This window comes from Labeo rohita, chromosome 23, assembly GCF_022985175.1.
Source record: "Labeo rohita strain BAU-BD-2019 chromosome 23, IGBB_LRoh.1.0, whole genome shotgun sequence".
In the NCBI taxonomy this organism is placed as follows: Eukaryota; Metazoa; Chordata; class Actinopteri; order Cypriniformes; family Cyprinidae; genus Labeo; species Labeo rohita.
The window spans coordinates 13742623-13753999 of NC_066891.1; the positions used below are offsets into that span (position 1 = coordinate 13742623).

An 11377-nucleotide genomic window follows, 5' to 3' on the forward strand; every position below is an offset into this window, starting at 1 on the left:
TGCAATTTGACACACATGTACATGTTTACCTGTATTCTTTCTCACAGGTTCCATTAGTTTGTCTGTCTTAAATTAAATGGGATTTAATGCCTCAGCCAAGAGCGACATGGAGAGACAATGTTAGAAGGGCAAGGGTAAGGTTCTTGCCTTATGTTGGGTTGTGTTTTTTTTGATGCATCTGCAGGGGTCACCTCTATCTTCTCAACCCCCCATGTGCCCTAACGTACTTCATCAGCCGTGCGTTTTGCGCTTCTCTGTCTTCTTTTGTACGAGTGTTATGCTTCTCTTTCTCTCTGTCTGTTTCTTTCAACCGCAAGTTTCTCCACAGGTGTAAGGAAGCTCACAAGGGTTGGTGACCTCCCAAAACTAACAGAGCGCAAAATCCTGGGTTTATCCTCTGCCTCTAAACCCCTACCTGTACCTGTAACCAGTGCTAAACATGAGTCTTTCTCTCTCCTTCTTGGGGATATATACATGTATAAATGCAGTGTTATATATGTATATACCCATCCGAACTGTTGTGTATGTGTGTAAACCAGCGTTCCAGCAGCTTTCTGGCCTTCTCTTCCCTCAAGAGCTTTCTCCCGTCTAACAGTATGGATCCTTTTTTGCTTCTCTGTTTCTGTGTAGGTGTCTATAGTCAGCCTTATAGCTAATGCGCTGGGCTACTCCGAACTAGGGCCCATTAAATCACTCAGGACACTAAGGGCCCTGAGACCCCTCAGAGCATTGTCACGTTTTGAAGGGATGAGGGTAAGATACAAAGCTATAGAGCTGATCTCTCTGCATGCCCATTCAGCAGTTACAGCATGCTAGAACTGATCGAAAAAAAAAAAAAAAAAAAAAAAAAAAAAAAAAAACACGAACGACAAGGACCACCGAAACCATACCGGGGGAGTTTTTTTTAAAGACAGCCGCCAATGAAAAGGACTCACCCTTTTCATGCACACCTCTTCTGTACCACATTAATGATCCAGTCATGATGCAGCTGAGATAACTGTGAAAAATAGGATGTGAAAAGCTTCCCTGATTTTACTGAAATCGGGTGTATGATTGACTGCTAGTTAAGTCATTGGTCAGACGTATCAAAGCTGCCTCATTACAAATAAGATTTCAAATTGGCCCTCGAAGAAAAAATAGCATGAACAATTATTTACAAAACCAAACGCAACACCATTCAAATCCCTTCTCATTTCACACAGCATTTGATCTGCAATTGGCTGTTCATTTGGCCTGACTCTCAACTTCTGCTTTTGATGGAGAGCCCCCTTCCTTCCATTTCTCCTCTGTTACACTGACCCTGTCTCTCAGAGAACAACCAGCAGCACAGAACACTTTACCACCGAGGTCACCACTTCACCAGTACTACAGCACACTAGATATTCTCTTACCCTGATGACTCAGAGCACATTTAATATAATTGACCCTTTGCTAAGCTCCACCCTCCTTTGGTTACTGTTGCTCACTCTGCGTGAGTGTTATTAAAATGTAAACAGTAGCTTTCTAAAGAAATTAAATTACGCAGTTAATTTAGACTTTTAATCAAGAAAAGCGCTAAAATACATTTCTAATACTTACAATCAATATGTAAATTCATTAAAATTAATAATAATCACAACAAATTCAGATTTCCAAATTAAAGTCGAACATGTTCGTCTTTTAATAATTTGATATGTAAATAATAATATGACATATGATTAAATATATATTTTGTAAAGAAATTCATATTTTTCTTTATCAAGGATGGATCAAATTGATCAAAAGTACCACTTAAGATGTTACCAAAATTTCTGTTTCAAATAAATGCTGTTCTTTGGAAGAAAAAACAGTGCAACTGTTTTCAACATTGATATTAGTAAGAAATGTTTCTTGAGCCCCAGATTAGCAAGTGACACTGAAAGGGATAGTTCACCCAAAAAAAAAAAAAATCTGTCATTAATTACTCATCCTCATGTTGTTCCAAACCAGCAAGACCTTCGTTCATCTTTTGAACGCAGATTTAGATATTTTTGATGAAATCCGAGAGCTTTCTGACCTCAATAGACAGCAACGCAACTACCATGTTCAAGGCCCAGAAATGTAGTAAGAACATTGTAAAATAGTCCATGTGACATCAGTGTTTGAACTGTAATGTTATGAAGCAAAAAATGTGACCCTGAACCACAAAACCAGTCGTAAGTAGCATGTGTATATTTGTAGCAATAGCCAACAATACATTGTATTGGATTAAAATGATCAATTTTACTTTTATGCCAAAAATCATTAGGATGTTAAGTAAAGATCATGTTCCATAAAGATATTTTGTAAATTTCCTACCATAAATATATCAAAACTTAATTTTTGATTAGTCATATGCATTGCTAAGATTTTAATTTAAACAACTTTATAGGTGATTTTCTCAATATTTACTTTTTTTTTTTTTTTTTAATTGCACCCACAGATTCCAGATTTTCAAATAGTTGCATTTCAGCCAAATATTGTCCTATTCTAACAAACATCAGTGGAAAGCTATTCAGCTTTCAGGTGATGTATAAATCTCAAATTAAAAAAAAAATACATATTTTAAATTGTGTTCTGAAGATAAATGAAGGTCTTATGGTTTTGGAACGCCATGAGGGTGAATAACTATTTAAAGAATTTTCATTTTTGTGTGAACTACCTTTTTAAGACTGGAGTAATGGGTGCTAAAAAAAAATTAGGATTTACCGCCTGAGGGATAAACTACAAGGTAAAATGTATTAAAATACAAAACCTTAATTTTAAATCTGTTTAAATGTATTATTTTTATTTAATTTCGTCTAGATAAATGCAGCCTTGTTACGAATAAGTCCCTAAACTTTTGAACAGTTGTATAATTTCTTTAAAATTCACTTTAGAACTATGTAAACATCCATATCTACCATTGACTTTAATTACAAAAGAGCCAAAGCTTGATATCACATAGCAAGGATTGCGTTTTAAGACTTAGCAAAGAGTCAATTGATCAAGGTGAAAGAAATGGGCTATTTTACTTAGGTCAAAAATATGTCTAAGTGAGTTTTCACTATAAACAACAAACACTTGTTAGTGCTGAATGTTAGAACACATGCAGGGCATCCATAGTTGCCATCTTAACAAATTTGGCAAAGATAGGTACTTTACCCCTTTGATGGTTGTGAACAGTTGCACCTGGTTGTTGTCACTTTCAGTCTTTCTTCTCTTACCTGTGGACTGGTTGCCCTGAGCTTCTGTATCCTCTCGACCCCTCCTCACCTCCTCCCTGCCCCTCATCTGCAGCACCGTGCAGCGTCCTCCCTGCCTCCCTCCCTCCATTTCACACTGTTCACTTCAGCCCATTTGGCCCTGCGCTGCCCGGCCCAGAGCAGCGTTGAGGAACCAAGCCGCTGGAGGCTCACCTCACCCCTCTTTGCTTGTCTAGGATCTGCACATGGGACTGTATAAAGACAAACCCTGGGTGTGAGAGGGAGATATTTGCTAAGCTTCTGTATCTCTCTGTATTTTCCAGCTGAAGCCTTTAGCAATGTGAAGTGGATGACATCTTTTAGATTTGATTAGTTGGGACGTTTATAATAGCTACCAGTCAGTGGTTTACAAGTAGTCAACACAGAAGCTTAGGAAATGTGCAAGACCATGGAAGTGAGCGATTTGTGTTAGTTTTGACTTCCAAACAGAGTGAAGGAATCAGAGTAAAGAGATCTGTGATCTCAAACTGCTGTTATGACTAAAGGTATGCTTGGACCCAAAAATGACAGATAAGGTTTGTCAGTTATCGAATTTAAAGCTGTATTTGATGTTATGTTTGCCCATATGTATACATCTACTAACAGGGCTCCAGATTTCAACTAAAATGGTTGCAAATGTGATAAAACACGACCAGTCATTTAAAATCTAGTCACCACTGGTGACAGTCAGGGCAATTTTATGTCCATATGCCATTTTGTCACTTATAGTTTTGTTAGAATGAACATACATTCCTGAAATAAAGACTCCAAAGGGGTGTTTTTGCAGTGATGCCATAGAAGAACCATTTTTGGTTCCCCAAGGAACCTTTCAGTGAACAGTTCTGAAAAGAACCATTTTAAAGAACATTTAAAAAATCTAACGAAACCTATCAACTATAAAGAACCATTTCTTCATTTGAAAGGTTCCATAGATGTTCAAGGTTCTTCATGGAACCATCGATGCTAGTAAAGAACCTTTATTTTTAAGAATGTAGTGGCATCCATGATATCTGTCCCACTTTTCAAAAGACTCAAAGAGTTGAAGAGTCATGAAACAAATGTGCTTTTAATGAGTAAATGTTTCAAGAAATGAATGTGCTTATGAGTTAGTTCTTTCAGAGTTACCTCCCTGAACCACAAATAATTTTTCGATCCAATTGTGAATGAACCAGGACTTTTTTAAATTTGAATTTTACCTTATTTATTTATTTTGTTGGGTTGTATTTTTTAGTCATTTATGTCATAGTCAATGTCATTAGAGTCAGTGGCTCGCTAGTCATTTTAATTTTATCCTGGAGCCCTGTTATACTATTTTACAGCATTTTATTTTATAGTATTTATTATTATTTTATTGTCTCCTGTCTTTCTTCTATCTAGTAATACCTTTAGTACTGTACTTTAGACTAGACTGTCATTTTTGGGTGAATCGAAATGGTGTTTTTCTAGATTTGTTCTGTTTGTGTGCCTATAATTGGATTCATGAGGGTGTGTGAAATGTGTAGCAGCATATATAAGTCAAAGTACAGAGAGAACGATGAGTTCTTACCCTAGTGAATAATCGATTTCAGTGTTCATCAACTGATATGCTGTTTTGTTTGAAATTAGAGTTAAAAATGAATAAATGACTTGATAAGGAGACGCAACAGTGGAGAGATGAAACCAGCTTAGACTGTGGTATGTTTGCGATTTTTGATAGCCAATTCTCTGGCCAGATACAAACACACCATGTATAGGAATTAATTTTCATCTAGTGTAAGTTTTGATTAAGTAAAATTTGATTATTATATCCTAGTATTTCTACAAATCATTCACCGAATCCCAGCCAGCTTTGAAACGGCAGAAATCTCTCCACACTGCTGCCTCCCCTGTCCATTTATTTATTGATTTTAACGGTTCTTGAGATTGCACAAAGATGTCATGTAACACGCATGTCCTGTTCAATTGCCAATGCACATTATGCACTTTTGAAAGCCATTTTCCCTCACTTTGATATCTGTGTCGATTCTCACAAAGATATTTTATGTCTATGTGACATTTGAACATGTAGTCTCTATTGAAAGATGGACAGTGATTCTCCTGACACGTGCTTTTTCCTGGGGGTCTTTAAATCTTCAGCACTCCAAATTTGACTTATTCTATCATCCTGTATTTATGTAAAACAAATCAGCACTCAAAAACATCCGCTAAAGTCAGCTTAGTCCCCTGCACTTGCTGAGAGAATCCTGCCGTCCTCTGTTCCTCTCTGTGTGTTCAAGGGGGGAATATGGCTCCACTTTTCAGTATGTGAGAGATCTGCATGCTCAGCTGCCTGCCTGAGAGCTGCGGCTCGGCTGCCTAACACAGTTAGTGAGCGTCTCCTGGCACGCTCTGCTCATCGCTAATCACTGATGGACAATGTCCTGACTGGGACGGTGGGGGAGGGGAGGGATGTGGAGGCAAATGGGTTGTGAGGGAGGATGGGTTGATGTAAAAAAGGTTTTAAGTTACTCAAGCTTGCCATGGCAATGTTAAAGTAGTTGGGTGATGGGTTGTAGTTTTAAGGATGCAACTGTTTGCTTTGGGGATGTAGAAGTCGTTGTGTGAGTCTGTGGCATATTTGTATGGAAGGTGCTGCATTCAGTTTTTATAAATATACTGCTTAGACAGAAAGCTGCTATTTAGGGCTGTAGTCCTGGAAGACCCCAACACTGTGCATTTAATGAGTAGGACTTCAGGAGCCAGTTTTACTAAACAGGGCAAATTAGCACGAGAGCGCAATTCCAAAACAGCTCCGATAGGCGTGGAAATTTCTGCGGGTGATTTACTAACAACGCGCAAATTAAAGAACACAGAAGCAACATCTCATTTGCATATATCGACCAACACAATATATATGTGCAGCAAAAATTAGCATAGTCACAAATAAAACATACAGAAAGCCACAGTACGTTGAAAAGAACCAGAGGCCAAAAAATAAAGGGTTGCAAGAAGTTTTGATAGACCTGGTATTGCGTGATTCCTAGTTGAGGGTTCCAAGTTGTCTTTTATTTTCTGAAGCAAATTAAAAATAACATGGCTTTTTTGGGGGGTGTTAAATAATGGTGCACATACCAGGAATTTGATGAGCGTAAACTTTAGTAAATCATGTTGCGTGATTAATTTTAATACTCTCCTCCCATAAATTTTGCATCTGAAAGGGAAACTCCTACAGATGCATATTCAGTAAGGTCAGGTGCAAAAATAACTGTGTCCAGGCCTTTTCAGCGCTAATTCATCACTGCACATCCATAGTAAATCCTGACAGTACTGTACAGTACTAAGCTGTTAGTAAAACTGGCCCTAGGACTTTTCTCAATACGCAGTGTTCATAAAAAACTAGACAAAAAAAATACCCAGATGACCTGTGTTTTTCACAGAGATTCTGAATTGCTCATCTGATAAGACACTTTATTCCTCTACTGCTCATAGGTGATGTAACAGTGCCAACATGGGTTGATGTAGTATGTCTTATATGTATTGTATTCATTATTCATACTACACACCGAACTAAAATACATTCTGTCGGTCCTTCATTAAATGCAGTAAGTAATTATGGACGCATCTATCCACATTGTGCAGTGCTGGGATAATCCAGGACCAGGATAAAGAACCACTCTCATTTTTGGGATTCAAAAGATATATTGGCTTTTTGAATCTAATATAAGCAAGGAATAGTATTTACTATTTAAAGTCACAGGCCACTCAAGAAAAAAAAAAAGCTGTTTGTGCTGACAGCATGGCTAGTAAAAAAAAGATTTCCCAAACCACACATGTACGTATTTGCTAAATTCCACCAGTACTAAACTAATGAATTTGTATTTATGCAAAGAAACAACCAATCAATTTCCAAATTCTACCAAGTTAATTGCTTCACTCATGAATATTAATGGCCTTAAAGAGACTTAATCTTTTGCCTATTAATTGATATTCATGAACTAATCACACTGAAGTTTTGAGGTAAAGCTTTTAAGTTTAAAAAAACGTCAAGTTTACAAGCTGAAGGCAGAATAGTACTCTAAGTTAACAATGACAAATAAGTTTCAGATTGCTTTTTTTCAAGTAACTAATGTATTACTTTTAAATTTACAACAAATTATCAAAGTTAATTTTTAAAATAAGTAATGCAAGTTACTTTGTTTTACATTGTTATTCACTTGAGAGAAATTGGGAGTGAAGTGCAAAGGCATTTCCTTCTGCTTGAGGCTTATTAATTTTCACTTTTTGGTGGCCTTTACAGTTGCCAAAAATATTAATTTAGGATTTCTTGTTATTAAAGGAGAAGTCCACTTCCAGAACAAAGACTCACCCCCTTGTCATCCAAGATGTTCATGTCTGTCTTTCTTCAGTCTTGAAGAAATAGTTTTTTGAGGAAAACATTTCAGCATTTTTCTCCATATAGTGGACTTCTATGGTGGACTTCTTCTTTAAAAACAAATAAGCAAACCCAGCCCAGGTGACAAAAAATAACACAAAAGTAACATAATTACCATTACATAATTACTTTCCATAAAAAGTAATGCAATTGGTAGCTTTTTTATGGAGTAACACAATATTGTAATGCATTACTTTTATAAGTAACTTTCCATAACACTAAGTCATCATAAAAGAACAACATATGTTGTCTTTTGGTATAAGACAGTTCTTGAACAACCAAAAAAAGACTATGTGCAGGGATGCAAATTAATCTTTAGTTGCTGGTTTAGTCAGAAAGTACATTGATGTCGTCACTTCACATTACAAGGATCTTTCATTACCTTGGTAATGAATTGGGAGAAATTTCTCTTTTGGTATAACAAGGCTAAACATCATCAACACAATGAAAATATGCTTGCAGTCGAAGTCTGATAATGTAAGACTTTTAGTATTAGAATTACTTTTAGTATTATTTTATTATTTAGCCATCTATCCACCTCATTCTTCTACACGGAAATAATCCTATGGGCCAGACTTCTGGCTATATCCGCAATAGGGAAATAAGGAGAAGAATAACAACGTGCAAACCAGTGTGTTCATAATTAAGATAAAGCTTTAAAGCAATTTTCTTGGATGGCCATGTGACTGAGACATGAATCAAAAATATTTTTTAGTTCATTTTTTAATATTGGACTGTGTGAGCAATGTTCATAGTGTCATTGTTTCTTTGTTGTGCCATGCAAATATGCAGCCACAAATGTGAATGTGTTTCTGTGTTTGAGGATTTGCTGGGCCATTTCCGGGCTCTCACACTGTACTGCCTTGTCTGTCCTACTTTGCTCTAGGTGGTAGTCAACGCCTTGGTGGGTGCCATCCCTTCCATTATGAATGTGTTGCTGGTTTGCCTCATCTTTTGGCTGATTTTCAGTATCATGGGTGTCAACATGTTTGCGGGGAAGTACTACTACTGCTACAATGCGACTGCAAAGGCAATGTTCGAAATTGAAGTAGTCAACAACAGATCAGAGTGCCAAGCGTTGATAGATCAGAACAACTCTGAGGTGCGCTGGAGAAACGTCAAAATCAACTTTGACAATGTGGGTGCTGGTTACTTGGCTCTACTGCAAGTGGTAAGAACACCTTTAGACTGCTTTTTATTTTCTAGTTAGATGGTTATCTGTTAAACACCGATATTAACCTTCCCTTTATACTGCTTAGGCAACCTTTAAAGGATGGATGGACATCATGTATGCAGCAGTTGATTCACGAAAGGTGAGATGTCTGTGCATTCTTAACTGCCATCTGAGTCAATGTATCTGTTTAAACTTAATTTTTCTTTTCTTCAGGTGGGAGACCAGCCAAAGTATGAGGATAACATCTACATGTACATCTACTTTGTTATCTTCATTATATTTGGCTCCTTCTTCACACTCAACCTCTTCATTGGTGTCATCATTGATAACTTCAACCAGCAGAAGAAAAAGATAAGTCTCCACCTTTTCTCTTCACTTTAAATGGTTCATTCTTTTGCATTTGATTTTCACAGTACATTTGGACTTCAGTTGAGTAGATTTTAACCAAATATTGTTTATGACTATACTTTGGAGGGCAGGATATCTTCATGACAGAGGAACAAAAGAAGTACTACAATGCAATGAAGAAGCTTGGCTCTAAGAAACCTCAGAAACCCATACCCAGACCCCAGGTACTTTTACAGTTCATACACTCTAAAAAAAAAAGTTGGGTTAAAAACAACCCAACTTCGGTTATTTGGCAACCCGACAATGGGTAAATATTGGACAGAACACAGCATGCTGGGTTGTTTTATTTAAGTCAACTATTGTTTAAAAATTATTATATTCTTGGCTTAAAATGGGCTGGAAATTATTTTTAAAAAACATTTATTATTAAAATCCACTTCCAAAACAAAGATTCACATATAATGTACTCACCCCCTTGTCATCCAAGATGTTCCTGTCTTTCTTTCTTCAGTCTTAAAGATTTTTAATCTCAAATGCTTGTCTTGCCTTTCTCTCCCTGAACTCTGTGTATTCTGCCTCAAGACAATTAGAGTATGTTGAAAAACTTGTATTTTCTCCCTCAACTTCAAAAATCATTTGAAAATCGTCCTACATCACTGCAGAAGTACCGATCCAGTCTTTGCAAAGTGAACATGCAGGAGATCAAACACCCTTAACAAAAAAGGTAAAACAGCGATATAAGACAATTTCAAAGTTGAGGGAGAACATGAACTGTCATGAACCAGAACGAAAACAGTCCAGGCAGAGGAAGACAAGACGAGCGTTTGGCATTAAAATGTATATAAATTGTATTATTTTTATTAAAATAACCAATCGTTTCACTAGATAAGACCTTTCTGTCTCTTTGAAGCCACATTTAAACTGCATTTTGGAAGTTCAAAATCGGGGCACCATACTAGTCCTTTATATGGAGAAAAATGCTGAAATGTTTTCTTTAAAAAACATTATTTCTTTACGACTGAAGAAAGAAAGACATGAACATCTTGTATGACAAGGAGGTGAGTACATTATATGTGAATCTTTGTTTTGGAAGTGGACTTCTCCTTTAAGCAAGAACACCCATGGACAAAAAAATAAGACATTGAATTTATTTGGCTGAATACAGCATAGTTTGCAATATAACATACATCTAAACTGGTTTAACAAGCATTTTAGAAATGTTCGCCGGGGGGAACTGCGAACCTCAGACCGCCACCTCGCATTTCACTCGTAGCTGAAAGATGCCGTGACTGACTCCATAACCTGCCCATAAACAAACAGTACTGAGATTAGAGAACATATTTTAACATTAAATTAAATTAAATTCAGTATTTTAATGAATAAAATCAGTTTATGTAATGCATAGCAAAAGGCATTTCCATCATGTGAAATCCTTGTATGTTGCGCTGCATAAAATAATACAATTTACAGCACAGTAAAGACTTTATAAATTAAATAAAATGTGTACAAACCTTTATTTCACTGAAGTGCACCAAATCGGTGGCGCTGTGAACCGCTCTCTCCTGTAGAGGAAGCAGAAAGCCTGCACTTTGATTGTAACTCAGCAGCTGGGTTGTTTTATCGGAGATAGGCTCAACCCGGCGATTGGGTAGAAAAAAATAACCCAATATTTAGTAACCCAGTAAAATGACCCAAAAACAAAAAAAAAGGATTTTTTAGAGTGCATAAAAACTACCCAGCACCTGGGTGAAAATATTAAAAACAACCCAATTAAATGACCCAGCAGGCTGAATGACCCAGCATTTTTTAGTGTACAATTCAGTTTCTCTCATTGAATTGTCTTGAGTCCTAATCTCAAACCCATGCTAATTTTTTTTCTTCTTTAGAACAAGCTCCAGGGAATGGTGTTTGACTTTGTGACACAGCAAGTCTTTGATATTTCCATCATGATCCTCATCTGTTTGAACATGGTCACCATGATGGTCGAGACGGACGATCAGTCACAAGAGACCGAAAACATTCTGTACTGGGTTAACTTCATCTTCATCGTGGCCTTCACCTCTGAGTTTGTCTTGAAGCTCTTTGCACTGCGTCATTATTACTTTACCAACGGCTGGAACATCTTTGATTGTGTTGTGGTCATTCTCTCTATTGTGGGTAAGTGAACAAATGTTTTTCATTTAGGTTTTGAAATACAGTGGTGTATGTTTGACTCATTTGTCATCCTCTTGTCTGTTATCACCC

The 11377-nt window shown here is 36.8% G+C and overlaps 1 protein-coding gene across 5 annotated transcripts in view; it reads left to right on the forward strand.

Annotated features, from left to right (window-relative positions):
* Positions 1-11377, forward strand: part of scn8aa (sodium channel, voltage gated, type VIII, alpha subunit a) — a 76553-nt gene that overhangs the window by 60210 nt on the left and 4966 nt on the right. For all 5 annotated transcript variants that reach the window (XM_051097378.1, XM_051097381.1, XM_051097377.1 and 2 more), the window contains exons 21-26: positions 631-753; positions 8498-8782; positions 8871-8924; positions 8999-9136; positions 9253-9357; positions 11020-11290. In XM_051097378.1, the coding sequence (XP_050953335.1) occupies positions 631-753; positions 8498-8782; positions 8871-8924; positions 8999-9136; positions 9253-9357; positions 11020-11290 (976 nt within the window). The remainder of the gene's footprint in view (positions 1-630; positions 754-8497; positions 8783-8870; positions 8925-8998; positions 9137-9252; positions 9358-11019; positions 11291-11377) is intronic.